This window comes from Melanerpes formicivorus, unplaced genomic scaffold (assembly GCF_026170545.1).
Source record: "Melanerpes formicivorus ecotype bairdi unplaced genomic scaffold, bMelFor1.0.p_v2 SCAF_2, whole genome shotgun sequence".
NCBI classification, from domain to species: Eukaryota; Metazoa; Chordata; class Aves; order Piciformes; family Picidae; genus Melanerpes; species Melanerpes formicivorus.
The window spans coordinates 45,711,814-45,728,350 of NW_027142354.1; the positions used below are offsets into that span (position 1 = coordinate 45,711,814).

A 16,537-nucleotide genomic window follows, 5' to 3' on the forward strand; every position below is an offset into this window, starting at 1 on the left:
CAAGTAGAAGGCAGTAAACTATATGCACCAATTGTATCTGTTAATGCTGTGTCTTAACTGCTTGACATTTATGATCAGTTACCTCACCACTAATCTTTGTTTTGCAGTAAAACTACAGAAACTCATTGAAATAAAGTTACTGGAACCATTCCTTGCTTTCTACTATGGTAAGTGCCACTGGTCGTTCTCAAGAGCTTTGCATCTTAAGACTCAGCAGAAGAGTTTGTACCAAACACACTGAATTTTGCCAAGAGGCAATGGTTAAAATCCCTGCACATTTGGTAAGCTGGCTAGAAATATACCAAAGAAAGAATTTTCTTCTACCCTCCCCATGATTTCCCAGCTTCATACTGTCACTTTAACATACCTTGCACTGTGTTTCCTTGAAATAACATTGCCAAACTTTATCAAGCTAATATATAATGTTGGCAATATCCAGTCCTGTATCTTCAGATGCTCTCCCACAAAAAGAAGAATTAAAAAATAACTTTAAAAAATAAAACATTTGAGTACAATCCAACTAACTGGAGAGTCATCATCATGGTGATTTTGGCAGCAATGAGTAACAGCTCTGCACATGTTTTATTTGACATTTACTTAAGACTGCTATGCAGGACATTTCAAACAAAATTATGCTGTGTTACTCAGTTAATAATGATGGATTTGACTCAGTCATCAGACAAGTGAAAATACACTGAGCTAAAATAATATTCACCTAAAGTTATGCCCTTCGGATGATGACTATGTGGCAAGGAGTGGAACAGTATACTTCCACTGTAACTTTGAATGAATGACCTTTACAGATGGCATTTTGCAAGGAATAGAAATTACTCCCTTTTTTTTTTTTTGAAAGTTTGACCCAATGCAGCTGCTTTACTTAAAAAGTTAATGATTGCCATTGCATCTACTTCAAGAGATCAAAAAATGATGTTATTCTAAAGTTAAAGCAATATAAGCAGTTTTTATTTGTTATTTGAAAGAAATTAAATGGAAAAAAGCCAGTTCTAAAAAATTCAAGCAGCATACTTTCTTCATTAACGTTTTGCAATGTTTGACAATGCTTAATAAAATAGCTCTAATATTACCTAAAATGTTGCAATTTAGCCTTTACAAGTTATGCCAAACTTTCCACAGTTCATTCTCCAAAGCCTACTGACTCACAGTAAAAAAAAAAAAAACAAAACCAAAACGCCAAAAACCCAAACCAAACCCCCACAACCACCCAGATTTATAGTTTTGTCCTAAAAATGATTTAAGCTAAAATACCAAAAAGTTGCAAGTTTCCAGGCCTCCCTTCCATACTACATTCATTTAGGAAATATTTTAATGACAGGCAATCCTAAGAGAAGCAGAGATGCACTATGTTTAAGAGGCCAAGTTAAAAGTTCGTGCAGGGGGGAAAAAAAAAAAAAAAGACCAACAAGCAGCCATTAAGACTTTCAAACATCACATACTTAAAGAGACACTATTAAAAGTATCACATTTCCTAACTTCTGCTTTCACTAAATATTTTCATTTGCTAACAGAGCACGCACCACACTAGGACAACACTTGAGTATCATTTCTGGTTACTAATAGCTAGTCCTTCTCCTAGATTTTTTTTCATTTTGTAGTTTAACTAAAACCATCTTTACCTAAAGATTTATTTTTTTATATACACACACACACATCAAATCAGCTTAAAACTAGGGCTTGGTAGTTCGGATACTGACTCTTGAAGACTAACTATAATGTGAACAGTTTTCTACAGAGCCAGGCTGTGCTTAATTTAGGAAAATTAAGGTAGTTATTTTGTACTGCTCAAGAAATGTGAAACATCAGTTAAGGCAAACATCTCATCCCAAAAGTGCATTCTAATTCACTGCAGGTAAAAATGGGTTATAATCAGAATTTAAAACTCATCTTCCTTTGTGTCATAAATGGAGCTTTGTAATCCAAGACAAATACCCTGAGTAAATTAAAAGTTCAACACACGATTTGCATTTAAGTATTTTAAATATAGCCCTGAGATCATCTGTAATAGTTTTAGTGACACATGTGCTCAGTACTCCAGACCTCTCTCGAACAATTGCTAGTGAGAACTTAACTCTTGAAAGCTGCTTTAGAAGACATCGGTTTGAAAATAGAGAGTCCTACAACAAATGCCTTGCAGATAAGACTTAACTATCAAGCATAAACCACCTTGCATGTCCACGTAACAAACAGGCATTCCAAACCAGCATATTCTCATCACCTATCCCTAACAAAGAATAATTTCCAGAAGTATTTCAATACTGGAGACGTTTTGTTCTGCTCCCATTAGTGGCAGACAGTATTAACCTAGGTACATGGTAACGCTAAGCAGGACACCAACCAAGAGCAGCAAGTGGATATAGCACTCCTTTTGTAGGTTTTGATATTGAAATTTATACTCTTGCAGAGCCAGTAGTTTCCCATAAATTGAATTCTGGAGGCAGACAGCTCTTATATTCACCTTTTTAAAAAAACAAATGTAATTGCTATCAAAAGCAGAGGAAATCTATAGTCTATTCTTAAGTAAGTCTTGCATGATACCCTGGAATCCACCAGTATCACAGGCATTATGCAACTTTAAAGGAAATGAAGCTAATTAGAAACATTAAGTCTAAAAGCAGTTTTAGAAACACTGTGGTTCTCAAAGGAGACAATTGCAACTTGCATTAGCACATACTTAAAAACTCCTATGCATACATAAAATATGATAGATGTGTTTATTCAACTGTGTTCAAGAGCATACTTTCATTTAGGCAAGTTTCCCTTCAAGTTAATTTTATAATAATGAAATATTATGAATGCCCATTAACAGTGAGATAGAAGAATGGTAGATTTTCCACAGGTATATCAGTAGAGATACTTACAGCCGTTCCAGTTGCTTTAGATCCTGAAACGCTCCACGTTCTATCACACTAATCTGATTTTCTTCCAGGTGTCTGCAATTCCAGAAATACCAGTTAATTTTAAAACAACAAAATGAAAAGGTCTTCCCCACTTCCCTTCACACTTGCTACACAACTGCTTTGCACCAAGGCATCAACAACAGTTGTAATTAGAGATTATTAAAGCAGTGCGGACAGAACAGCACTGCTTCTCCCAGTCACCAACAGGAAACATTCAGAAATTGCCTCCTGACTGCCAGGTTTGGTAAAGAATTCTGCTCCTAATTTTTGCTAACCATTATGCTCAGAGAGGTGTTAGTGTAGAGGCTGATTGTTACATCCCTAGTATACTACTCTTTGTTTATGTAATTGAGATGATTGACTCCTACAGTGCACAGCAGGAACTCACTCAATGTCAACATGTTGGGGTTTTGTCCATCTTTTGTTCTGCAAACATTTCAGGCGTGCCTCAGAGTAAATTATTTGTAAGTTACCCAGAGGGGTCCTATCCCTCCAGAAACTTGGCAGCTACATGTGACAATGGAGCACAGCCCTGCTGTCCAACAGGGTACACAGTCAAAAGGGAAACCGCCCAGGCTTCCACTCTGCCTGACCCTGCTTTTTCTCACTTGCCAAGACTGAGGCAAGGGTAAGTTATAAGCAATGGAGACTGAGTTCTTTGATTTACACTGTGCAGGGAGTCACTATACTTACAAAGAGCATTTTTGCTGTGTATAAAGTGGAAAGCAAGGAGCAGAGATACCAACAGTCCCATTTAAGCTGACCTTTGTCCTTTCAGCAGTTCCTTCCAACACACACCTACTTTCCAAGAGCACTCAGACACACAGACCTCATCTCTACGTGATTTTAGCTGAAGAACACATAGTACCTCTGAGCTCAGACAAGCCTGAATAGTATTCAAGCATTACCCTAGTCTGCTCTCAACACCCACCCCCCTGCACTCAGTGAGGATGCTCAGAGTTCCTCAGCTGGAGAGCAGTTGAGAAGACAGACAGCAAGAGAGTAAGCTAAGCAAGAGACAACTAAGACCACATACAAAGATCAAAACATAAAGCTGAAAACTCCAAAATGTGAATCAGAGAGACATGTTCCTAAAAGGAGGGAGAGGAAAAAGGAAAAGATGAAATTACATGGGATAAAAGGAAAAGGTGCACAAAAGGAATATTTTGCATGTATGCTGTCAATTTGAGACTGGAAGCTTCTTTCTCTTGTACTATTCTACCAGCTTCTAGATCATTTGTTTGTCATCCTCATGCCATGTTGTAAAACAGGAGTGGACTACTTTTCTAGGAACTCTGGAACAAGCTATTTGCTTCTGTGCTTTCCAGGATACACCCAACATACATGGCAGGGAACAAAAAGGAGAAAAAAAACCACCCAGGATGTCAGTAGTGCAGAATAGCCAGGATTATGAAGAGACAAAAAGAGAGCAAAGCAGAACAACCACAATAAAAACCTGAAGGACTTCTAAAGCACAAAAGTGGAAAAAGGAGCAGAGATTAAAATAAGAAAAACCACAAATGCCAACTATGACAGGAACATGTAGAGTAGGGAACACAACCATGAACAAAAATGGCTAGGCTTGCAGAGAGCACAGTAGCATGTCTCGGGTTTTCAATGGTCTCCATACATTGGATGACAAAATCAATATTAAGCACGAATGCACCTGTTAAAAGTGTATTTATTCTTTAATTCTGCGGCAAACACCCCACTGCTCAAAGGCCACACAAAAGTATTACATAAACATGTAATGAACACAGGACAAAAAATTCTTGCAAAGACTGTAGTTGCATGTTTGGCTTACTGTTAAGGGCATTCAGGAGAAATGACTGCAGGGGCATTAGGCAGTGTCTGACACTATTAAGAAAACCCCAAACAGAACAAAACAAACAAACAAGAAAACCCCCACCCAAAAAAAACAAACCAACCACCACCAAAGCAAAAAGCAAAACAGCTACTGACATTAATGACAGTATAGTACATATATTGCAATAGACTTCCAAAACAGTTGGGATGGGAGCCAAGGAAGCTAAACAACTCCACTGCTAGAGATGAGAGAAACAGCACAGGAACAAAAAAATCTTCCAACAGATTTGAAATGTTTTCCTAGTACATGACAACTTGTTCAAAAGTGTTAAGGTAGAAGGAGAAAAGACTTTCCTTCTCATTGGCAGGAGCCAATTAATTCTTTGATTGAATTATACTAAATAAACACATCCTTTCAACAGTTGCAGTTTTAAGGGTTTATCTTAGAAGATTCTCAAAGGACAATTTAAGACTTAAAGAAAGAAATTTCCAGGAAGTGCTGGTGAGATTCCTTGTGTGCTCATCTTCTGATAGCTGTTTGCTTGAGAAGCAGTCAGAGCAATAACACCAACCCGTCTCTGTCAGTGCTGGGACTAGATCCCAGTATGGAATTAAAATTTACTGTCTGAGATGGCAAACTATTCCAGTTGCATGGTTTAAAAGAACACTAACAACTGAATGATATGCAGAAGTTACTTACAGTTGATCTTTAGAATTATGGGCATTCTTAGTACTAGCATCCTAAAACAGTCTTATAAAGAAAGGCAAGTTTTGTGCTATACTCACAAGACACGGAGATTCTTGAGTCCTGTGAAGTCCGTCTTTGTGATTCTTGTGATGTTGTTTTTCTCTAGATCACTGCAGAAGAAAAGGAAAATGGCATTCAGACACTGTAAATGACATCCAGAATTCTGTTAGCTAGCAGTATCTCTCTCCATCACTGGAGAAACTAAAATAGTACAAGCCAATGTTCCTACTGAAATCTCAAAAAGCAGGTCATCGATCCTGATGCATTTTGCCTCTTCCTCTGAGTATATTGCTCTCAAAAGAGGTTTCTTCCACTTTCATTTATGGTATTGGTGCTCAGTATAATATATTCAGGACCCAGTTAGTGTAATACAGCTGAAAGTGTATTTGCCCTCAAAACAAGTATCAAATTCCAGGGTTATTCTAAACCCAAGTGAGTCAAGTCTGCTGCAGAAGCTAAGGCTACACTGAGCCTGCAGAGAGAATGACTTTAGTGTCTCCTAAGTGTGGTCCTACCCAGAAATAGTTTAGAATTTGTTGGTTTCTTTTCAAGCATCCTAACTGGCAAAATCCTGATCCCAGCTTTTTGGAAATGCTGGGTTTCAGAAGATGCTGTTAATTACACTGACCTGTTTCCCACGTGTGTTCACCCTTTGCTGAGCCCTACCATCTGCCTTTAAACTCTCGATTTCCCAACACCTTTGCTATGCAGCAAGACATTTCCCTCATGTGGTCACATACAAAGCATTACCTCCTGCATTTAGTTTCAGTCTAACATTTATGCTCCAGATTCAAAATAAGTAACTTACAACTTTTTCATGACAGGGAAAACCCACTACAACCAGACCTTGAGCTGCCCGCTTTCCTGTGGCTTTTCTTTGGTATGAACACACCAAAACCACAGAAGAATTTCTTTGTGCAAACTTGCATCTTAATTGATTAGACAAAAAAACCAACAAAGCAACAGCCAAAGACACACCACCCACCAAATGAACAAACACCCACCCACAAAACAACCCTAATAAAACTGAGCCAAATTTACAATAATTTAGCAACTACTCTGTTCGTGCAAGACTGATGTTACACTTAAGGACAGCTCTCAATACACTAACCTTGGTGTCTTCAGAGCCACAGCAAACCAACAGTAACTCCTTTTGCTGCCCCCAAAAAATATCTTGCTGTCATTTAATTTCAAAAGAGAACAACAAACACCTGCTTGTGCTCTTGGTCTTGTGTTGCTGTTTACTCCCATCAAATTGCTCCAGGGGAGCTTTAGGTCGGCTGTTAGGAAAAATCTCTTTCCTGCAAGAGTGATCAGGTATTGGAATAGGCTGCCCAGGGAGTAGTGGGATCACCTTCCCCAGAGGTGCTCAAAAAACATGTAGATATGGCACTTGGCAATGTGGTTTAATGACCACAATGGTGTTCGGGACATGTGGACTCAATCATAGAATTGTTTTGGCTGGAGAAGACCTCTATGGTTCTTTGACTTGCCTTTGCCAGGCACCCTTCAAGTTTTCCCAGCTGAGCATGTCCTAATGTTTGGCATTTGTGTTGTTGGTTTTCCACCCTGTCCAGACTGATCTACCTGCCCTAGTGCTAACTAACAAGAACATAACAACTAGTCTTTATTCCTGGTCTTCAGTGATGTTTATTTAAATGTAATAAGCAATGTGCAACTGATTTACAAATAAACCAGATAGACTATCCATCATGTCACCACAAATGTGTTCCATTTAGCATTTCTTTGAAGACCATGAGACTGCAAACAAGACATTCTGACAAATTTTGTTGTTTATTGCCATCAAATAAAAACTATCTAATATGAAAAATGAGCCATGAGACTGCACATTTGTTTTCCCAAAGAGAGTAAGATCACAAATCTGCAGCAGAAAGCAGAGGCTTTCCCTATGCAATTCATTTTTACTATGGTTCCTGCAATAACATGCACTAGGCTATACATATTTTCCAATAAAATTACAGAGAAAAAAAATACAGAAAGCAAGATGACAGTATGATACACATCCATTTGGGGAAATAATTCTATGTATTCCTAAACAAATGCATTGTTTTCTCACATGTGCCCTAAATCTCAGATGCAAACAGATAGAGAATTAATCTACTTCTAATATCATTTTAGTCTGCTGGTCCATTCACTTACTAGAATTTAAAAACAAACAAAAAAAAAACCCAAGACAAACAACCAACCCCAAAACCCACAACCACCAACATAAAACCACACACAGAAAAACAAAACACCACACAATGAAAAAAAAAAAACCCAAAAAAACAACAAACAACCCCAAAACAACACCCAACCAAACTAAACTTGCCACAAAGAATTCAACTCAACATAGGATGGGCCCCTTCATAACTGAGTGCAGTCTGGTACTTAGAAGTCTGAAATGACTGTGATTAGGCTCCCAGGTCAGACTGACCAAAATCCACCCTATGTCAATTAATAGAATGGTTTAGGTTAGAAGAGACCTTAAAGATACCTTCCAACATCCCTACCATGGGCAGGGGCACCTTCCACTAGACCAGGTTGTTCAAGGCCTCATCCTTGAACACCTGCAGGGAGGGAACATTCATGAACACACTGGGCAACCTGTTCCAGTGTCTCACCACCCTCAATGTGAACAATTTCTTCCTAATCTCCAATCTAAATCTGCTCTCCTCAAGCTTCAGTCCATTCCCTCTTGTCCTATCACTACAAGCCCTTGTGAAAAGTCCCTTCCTGGATTTCTTGTAGCCCCTTTCAGGTACTGGAAGGCTGCTCTAAGGTCACCCCAGAGCCTTCTCCTCTGCAGGCTGAACAACCACAACCTCTTAGCCTGTCTCTTTAGGAGAGGTTTTCCAGCCCTCTCACCATCTTCATGGCCTCCTCTGGACCTGCTTGAGCAGTTCCATGTCCCTCTTATGTTGGGGACACAAGTACTGGATTCACTTCTCCAGATGGGGTCTCCTCAGACTAGAGGAGCTTAATCACGTCCCTCATCCTGCTTTTGATACATCCCAGCATATGGTTGTCTTCTGGGCTGCCAGTGGCCATTGGTGGTTCATGCTGAGTTTTTCCATCAGCTGACACCCTCAAGTCCTTCTCCTCGAGACCACTCTCAAGCCACGCCTTGCCCAGCCTATATTTGTCTACAAGATTTGTGCTAAGGATACACCAGCTACAGTTAAAGATCTCCATCCATTCCAAGGCAACTTAATTTGTCATAGGTAACAGGAAAAAGCCATCAGAGTAAGAATCACTTAAAAATATCCAAATCCTAAAATTCTGACCAATAATTCCACACACTGTTAGTGTAAGTATTTTCTACTGAATTCTGCCATTAACAATAGGCATAAATCCATACAAGTTTTTGCATGTATATTCAAGCATTTGCATCAATCTTATAATGAATCCAAGGTTTAAAGCAAAATCATAACAGGACTGAAGCAGTAGTGAAGTATACAGAAGTGTGGAAACAAGTGATTTATAATATCCAAATCTATTTCTAGTGGCTATTGATAAAGGTCACTATAAATCTCTTAGGTCATAATATGGTTTAAAAATTGATAGAATAAACTTTTAAGAATTGGGTTTTGAATCTTAGCACAGGATATAGTCAAATTACAACAGTAGCACATTGTTCTTTATTTTTAGAATAAAGAATAAACCAAATCAGGTTGGAAAAGACCTTCAAGATCATCGTGTCCAACCCATCAACCAATCCAACCCACCTAAACAGCTAATCCATGGCACCAAGTACCCCATCAAGTCTCCTCCTGAACACCTCCAATGACAGCGACTCCACCACCTCCCTGGGCAGCCCATTCCAATGGGCAATCACTCTTTCTGTATGGAACTTCTTCCTAATGTCCAACCTGAACCTCCCCTGGTGCAGCCTGAGACTGTGTCCTCTTGTTCTGGTACTGGCTGAGTTTCTGTCAAGAAACTGTTTTCTTTAGCACAGATGGGAGCTAAGGATAAGGAAGAGATGGAGAGCAAAATTCCTATGTTTCAGCTATATGAACAAAAAAGATAATATCCTTGCTTGATTTATGTCAATTATATTTTAAAAGATCCATTAAAGAAAAAAAAAAAAAAAAAAAGCACAAAACAACTATGAGGCACTTTGACTGCATGTACCAGTCATTGTCTTCCCTTTTCTTTTCACCTAGTAGATTGAAACATGCTTTTCTCCAAGAATGTGTTTGAATCACTGACTACATTTTTCAGAATTTCTAGTTTAATTTCCTCTTCTCAGCTCAGTTCTTCCACCCTGGTACATCATTAACTACTCAATGGTGCGCCAGTGTTGACCCAGTTGCAAGAAACTTTGGAAAGAATGAAGTCTGGAGTAAGCAATGCATAAATAACCTTGTCTTTTACTTACATGTTGTTTCCCATTTGCTTTTCATGTCAGTCCTTTAGAAGTTTTCCTTAGCCTGTATCCCAGAAAAAGTCCTAGCAAAGCACAGCCTTAAGCTAATCAGAATTCTCCAAGGTAGAAAAAGAGTCAGGTGGGGTATATGGGGCAATTCCATGTGATTGCTCAGAGGACTGGTGGAGTCATTGTTGCAGTCATTCAAAGCCTATCTGGACATTGTCCTGGGCAGCCTGCTGTAGGTGAACCTGCTCTGGCAGAAATGTTGGACTAGATGATCACCAGAGGACCTTTCCAACCCCTATCATTCTGTGATTGGCCCCACCTTTGGTCCACATTGATAAGACAATTCTTAGCACTGCTTCACTAAGCTTGAGTAAGTATACGGCAGAACTGCATTCATGTTACATATGTAACCACCTCTCCATCACACCATCCCTACTGGTCCAGTCTGTGACAGCAATCCCACACATCAGCTCTGTGCATCCATTCCTGCTATTCAACATACATTTCCTGGTGAAACCTGAAGCTCCTTATTCTGAAAAAGACTTTAATATTCCTTGATCAATACACATCTTAAGATTGCTTTTCCCCCTACTCTTGCTTACTGGCACAGCCTATACTGTATAAGCAACCTGAATCCCATTAATCCCTTCTGAAGGTTCACATCCAAGTTGAAGGTTTACATTTCTGTAAGTAAAATTACTTGGACAACATTCTAACTTTAAAAGAACTGTTCTACATGAAGTTTACTTTCCTTAAAGCATTTAGGATTTAATTGATAACTACTACCTCTGTCTCTGCATTAGAAAGCAGTATTCACCTTTTGAACATCTGCCTGTCCCAGCATGCTCTCCCTCAAGGCTAATCGGCTGTTTGAAGAAAACCGGACAAAAATCTTGATGACCTACCACGTAACACTTCCTCCTCCTGTTCACAGTAGGTCTAACACTGCTGCAAAGAAGCAGACTGCCACAGGTTACCCCATTAGTCAATTAAACTTTGTGACTGCAAAGTTACTGAATTAATGCAGACATTAGTGGTTTATGGCTGGTATTTGTGGGCGACATAATATTTTATGTTTCCTTTATAAAGTTTGGCAGCTGATTACAGACTCAGTGGAGGGTTTCACCTACAAAAGGCTAAGCCTAAACATCTAATCTTGGTTGGCTCTCAAGCACATCAGTGTTCCTAAGAACTACTGGAAACATACACAGCTTTAAAAAGAAGTTTTCTGCATCAGAGACATGGGGGAAAAATTATACTGGAAAGTAGAATTTAATTTATATCTACAGCAAGCACATATGTGCAGATAAATTCATTCCACATACAACTTTTTGTGTGCAGAATCCCTGCATTTTGCATAGTGTGTGAGGCCAAGCAGATCTTAGCTCTTACTCAACATATCTACCTCACCCCACAGACACACAAGCCCAGCTCCTCCTCATAATTTCATGTTCAGATACTATTGTCTCATCATCTAAGAAAACCCCATTAAGGAATTCTAACGTCAGCAGCAAAGTTGGTATCGCTCACTTAAAAAGAAACTGAAACTCACTGATACCACCTTCAATAAGGTTTTGGGTATTAGGTCACGTTTGTCAATCTCTTTTCAGCATAAAGCATGTTAAGGACAACGAAGGTATAGCAGCAGTTTTAGGAAAACTCCATGTGAAAGAGTTATTTCAGTGGGAATAGAAACAGGAATTGGACTATAATGGTGCAAGACATTGTGAAAGTGAGTTCAGATGAACTATTAATGAGACCTTAACTCAAAAACATGTCCCACTATGTTCCAATAACAATTTAATTCAATAAATATTTTGTACATGTTGAAGTCACACAATGTACACACACATTACAAACAGCAATACTTGGAGCAACTGGAGCAAATCCTGCTTCGTAGCAAGAATTCTTCTGAATTGCTTCATCTTTCATTCTTCTCTAAAAACAATCTAGTGAACTTCAGAGAGACTTTTAAATGTTTGAAAGCATCAACACTCTGGAGCATTCCATTACGCAGCTTCAAACAGCATTAGAAGTGCAAAGATTTCCTTTGTTACATGACTTATATTTCAGTTGATAATTATTCCGTTTGGCCACTCAAATCTTCCAAAACATCCGGACTCTGTTCTCAATCCCCACCCTCTTCTTTGAACTGTAAAGTTTATGACTTGAGAAGTAAATCCATTTGGTACTGAGCACTACATGCTCCTGACTGCTAGACTCACATACCTTGGCAAATACACACACTCATCTTGAACAGCTCTGAGTCTATACTTTCCTAATAAACAAGATCAGAATTGAGTTTGACAGCACATCACCAACACAATAAACATTACAACTCTTACCAAAGAGCCAGTAACAAAGGCAATCAGCTGCTGAATTCCTACAACAATCTTCAAATCAATAATACAGTGCTCACATATAAATAAAAACCCTTATACAAAATTAAAATCCTTTTATATACAAGGATGCAAAAATTCAAAACAACACTGGATCATAGCAAGTTCTTATTACTCATATGCCATTATCTGCTCAACTGCCTACACACTATTGTCTCCAAGATAATCCAAACTTTGGGCCCTCAAAGATGTGAGTATTGAACATGCTCAAGTGAATTCCTCAACTCTTCCAAAACTATAGGGTTTTGGTAAATCAGCTGCCCTTTTTGGAGCCAGCTCTGGATGCCCATTTCTGCTTTTCTAGGCATACAGTCACAAGCCTTACTAAAGCATAAAACCCTGTTAGCTCTCAGCACAACTCCCTAACGAGTTTGCTTTCTAAACCTAAGGCATGGGCACTTGACAAGTTCACAGGCATACACACACTTTTGGCCTGATGGCCTTACAGCAAGTGGTGTAAGACAGCAGCAGGAAAGAATGCTAACAGACCTGCCTGGATGAGCAAGGCGCTCCTGGACACGCTGGCATATAAAAAAACTCTGCAAGGAGTGGAAGAAAGGACAGCTAGAATGGGGGCATATAAGGAAGATGCCCAAGCAGCAAAAGACCTGGTTAGAAAAGCTAAAGCTCAGTTAGAATTAAATCTAGCCAAGGAAATCAAGGGGAACAGTAAAAATGTCCATACATATATTAATGATAAAAAGAAGACTAGGGAAGGTGTGGGCCTCCTCAGAAAGGAAAGAGGTGAGCTGGTGACAAGTGACATGGAGAAGGCTGAGGTTCTCAATTACTTCATTACTTCACATTTCACTGGCAAGGGCTGCAGCCACACTCCCAGAATAATAGAAGATAATAGCAGGGACTGGAAGAAGAAATTGCCCATTGTGAGTGAATATCAGGTTCAAGACCATCTGAAGAATGTGAAAGTGTTCAAGTCCATGGGACCAATGGGATACACCCACAGGTGCTAAGGGAACTGGCAGATGAGGTTGCTAGGCCACTCTCCATCATATTCCAAAAGTCATAGCAGTCTGGGGAAGTCACCACTGACTGGAAAAGGGGAAACATTACTCCCATTTTCAAGAAGGGAAAGAGGAATGACCCAGGGAACCATAAGCCAGTCAGTCCCACCTCTGTGCCTGGTAAGATCATGAAGCAGATCCTCCTGGAGGCACTGCTGAAGCAGAAGAATAACAAAGAGGTGATTGGGCAAAATCAGCACAGCTTCACCAAGGGCAAATCCTGCCTGACAAACCTGGTGGCCTTCTATGACAAGGTCACAACATTAGTAGATGAAGGCTGAGCAACTGACATCATTTACCTGGACCTGAGCAAAGCCTTCGACACTGTCCCGCACCACATGCTGGTATCCAGCAGGTGCAGGATGGGTTTGATGGATGGACCATTCAGTGGATAAAGAAATGGCTTGATGGTCACACCCAAAATGTGGCTGTCAATGGGTCCATGTCCAAGTGGAGACCAGTGATAAGTGGAGTCCCTCAGGATCAGAACTGGGACCAGTCTTGTTTAATATCTTCGTTGGTGACATTGACAGTGGCATTAAGTGTACCCTCAGCAAGTCTGCTGATGACTCCAAGCTGTACGGTGCAGCAGACACACTGGAGGGAAGGGAGGCCATCCAGAGGGACCTTGCCAGGCTGGAGAGGTGGGCCCATGACAACCTCATGAGGTTCAATGAGAGCAAGTGCAAGGTCCTGCATTTGGGTCAGAGCAATCCCAGGCACTGACATAGGCTGGGCAGTGACTGGATTGAGAGCAGCCCTAACAAAAGGACCTGGGGGTGCTGGTGGATGAGAAGCTCAACATGAGCCACCACGTGTACTTGCAGCCCAGAAAGCCACATCCTGGGCTGTGTGAAGAGAAGCACAGCCAGCAGGTCGAGGGAGGTGATTCTCCCCCTCTGCTCTGCTGAGATTCCACCTGGAGTACTGCATCCAGTTCCAGAGGCCCTATTACAGGAAAGATCTGGATGTGCTGGAGCATGTCCAGAGGAGGGCCATGAGAATGATTAGAGGAATGGAGCTCCTCTCCTATGAGGACGGACAGAAAGTTGGGGCTATTCAGTCTGGAGAAGAAAGGCTCTGAGGAGACCTGATAACTTCATGGCCATAGCTGATCTGGCATCTCAGTGAAACCTCATGAATTTCAAGGGCAAGTGTAGAGTCCTCTACCTGAGGAGAGATAACTCCCTGCATCAGTACAGGTTAGGGGCTGAACTGTTGGAAAGCAGTTCTGCAGAGAAGGACCTGCTAGTGCTGGTGGACAAGTTCACCATGAGCCAGCAATGTGCCCTCATGGCCAAGAAAGCAAATGCATTAAGAGCAACAGTAGGTCATAGAAAGTTCTCCTCCCCCCTACTCTGGTAGGGCTGCACTTTGGACTATTGTGTTCAGTTCTGGGCTCCCAGGTTCTAGAAGGACAGGGAACTACTACAGAGAATCAAATGGAGGCTGTGGAGATACTGAATGGACTGGAGCATTTCTCTTAACAATGGGAGGCTGAGAGACCTGGGGCTGTTTAGCCTGGAAAAGAGAAAACTGGGAGGGGATCTTCTAAATCCATATAAATATCCAAAGGCCATGGGGATGGAGTTGGGCTCTTTTCTGTGGTGCCCAGTGATAAAACAAGGGGCAATGAGCACTAACTAGAACACAGGAGGTCTCACTTAAACTTAAGGAGAAATTTCTTTGCTTCATTAATCCATTTGTTAGATAGATTAAAACCTAGGAAGACATTACACAAATGGATATACAAAGTGAGTACAACCTGCTGTCTAAGGAGAAGGGAAACTAGAGCAAGAATTGCACCTTCATTCAAATCCTCAGATGTTTGTTCATTCACATCAATGAGCAAAGAATTCAGTAAGAGCTGCAGAGAAACTGCTTATGTTAAGAAAAATTAACTGCCATACACTTCAAAAGACAGCTCTTACCCAAGCTACACAGCACTGGGATTCTTCCTTGTCCAACTGCTTCATAAGTAAGGTATGTATTTCTAGTCATAGAATTTCAAACAGGAAATTTAGTTTCTGCTCCTGCTAATTCTTCCATGTGGCTACCACAGTCCAGCTCAAAGCTATACACATTTGTGTAACATTTGGGACAAACCAACCAGCACAAAGCCCAATACTTGGAAAAGAATCTTGATTAAGCCAACGGCCTGTGTTCAACAAAGAAGATGCATTTCTCTTCACCTCATTTATTTGTATTTTCCAACAAGGGACATATAAAACTTATGTCACATAGAACAATGCACTGAGCAATTAAAAAAATCTCAGCCTCCCCCCCCACCCCAAGAGCCAAACAGGTCAGAAACCAACACACCATTGAGAACGCACATAAAACCCAAACAAACAGCAACAAAAAAAAACCCCACCACCCCAAAAAAACCCCAAACAACTCAGCTAGGACACAATTCATCGAGCCTCCAAGAGTTCATGAAGAATAGAAGAAAAATAATTTCCCCACAAATTTATGAGCAGCTGTTATGAGGATATAGTAGACATTCCATGTTATGATAAATTCATAATACATCCCCCAAAGCATTTATTTTAAAAGATAAATCAACTTGGCAGTAGCATTCAAAATGTGGGAGCTAAAATTCAAGTGATAACAACTAAATTCAGATTCCTGACTCTAAAGTTACTGATATTTTTTGTTTGCCCAATTCCTCCAAATAACTCAAGCAGCACACATTCTTGGGAAACAAGGCTTTCATTGTCTTGCCATTACACCACTAAAGGACTTTGCCAATCCAAACCACCTGCTAGGATGACAGCTGAGTCATCCCTTCAAAATTTTCCTGTTCAGTTTGTTTTCATAGCCCCCTAGCACCATGAAAGGTAACCATGAGCATAAACACTGAAGGGAAGAGGCATTTTCACAGGTAAGTTAACCATTCACTTGGCTACCTACTGCACTCCAGAATTTAAAGTCATGAGGGATATCCTATTGACTTTTACGAAAGCTACCTGCAGAGTTAGAGGCAAAAGGCTGTTCATTACAGCCCTCTCCTCTTTACAAGAACTTTCATTCGTAATTGGGATCAAGCTAACTACCATAATCATTAAAAGAAAAATCCACTCCCATGTGTGAATGTAACCATAGAGTAGCTTTTGGCTAGCCTTTGTAGTTTACACATTCATCATCTGCTTTATTATTTTAACTGTTTTCCACAATTTTTACAGTGGGCTTAATTTGTCTTTAATGGGTATGGACTGTCACTAGCCTCTTAACCTTAAATGACTAGAATTCCCTATAGAAAATGC

General features: G+C 40.2%; 1 protein-coding gene across 2 annotated transcripts in view; it reads right to left on the reverse strand.

Annotated features, from left to right (window-relative positions):
- The window catches only part of SLIT3 (slit guidance ligand 3), a 517,496-nt gene that overhangs the window by 482,786 nt on the left and 18,173 nt on the right, over window positions 1-16,537 (reverse strand). For both annotated transcript variants that reach the window (XM_068158541.1, XM_068158532.1), the window contains 2 exons: window positions 5,508-5,579; window positions 2,877-2,948 (listed from right to left, as the gene is read on the reverse strand). In XM_068158541.1, the coding sequence (XP_068014642.1) occupies window positions 2,877-2,948; window positions 5,508-5,579 (144 nt within the window). The remainder of the gene's footprint in view (window positions 1-2,876; window positions 2,949-5,507; window positions 5,580-16,537) is intronic.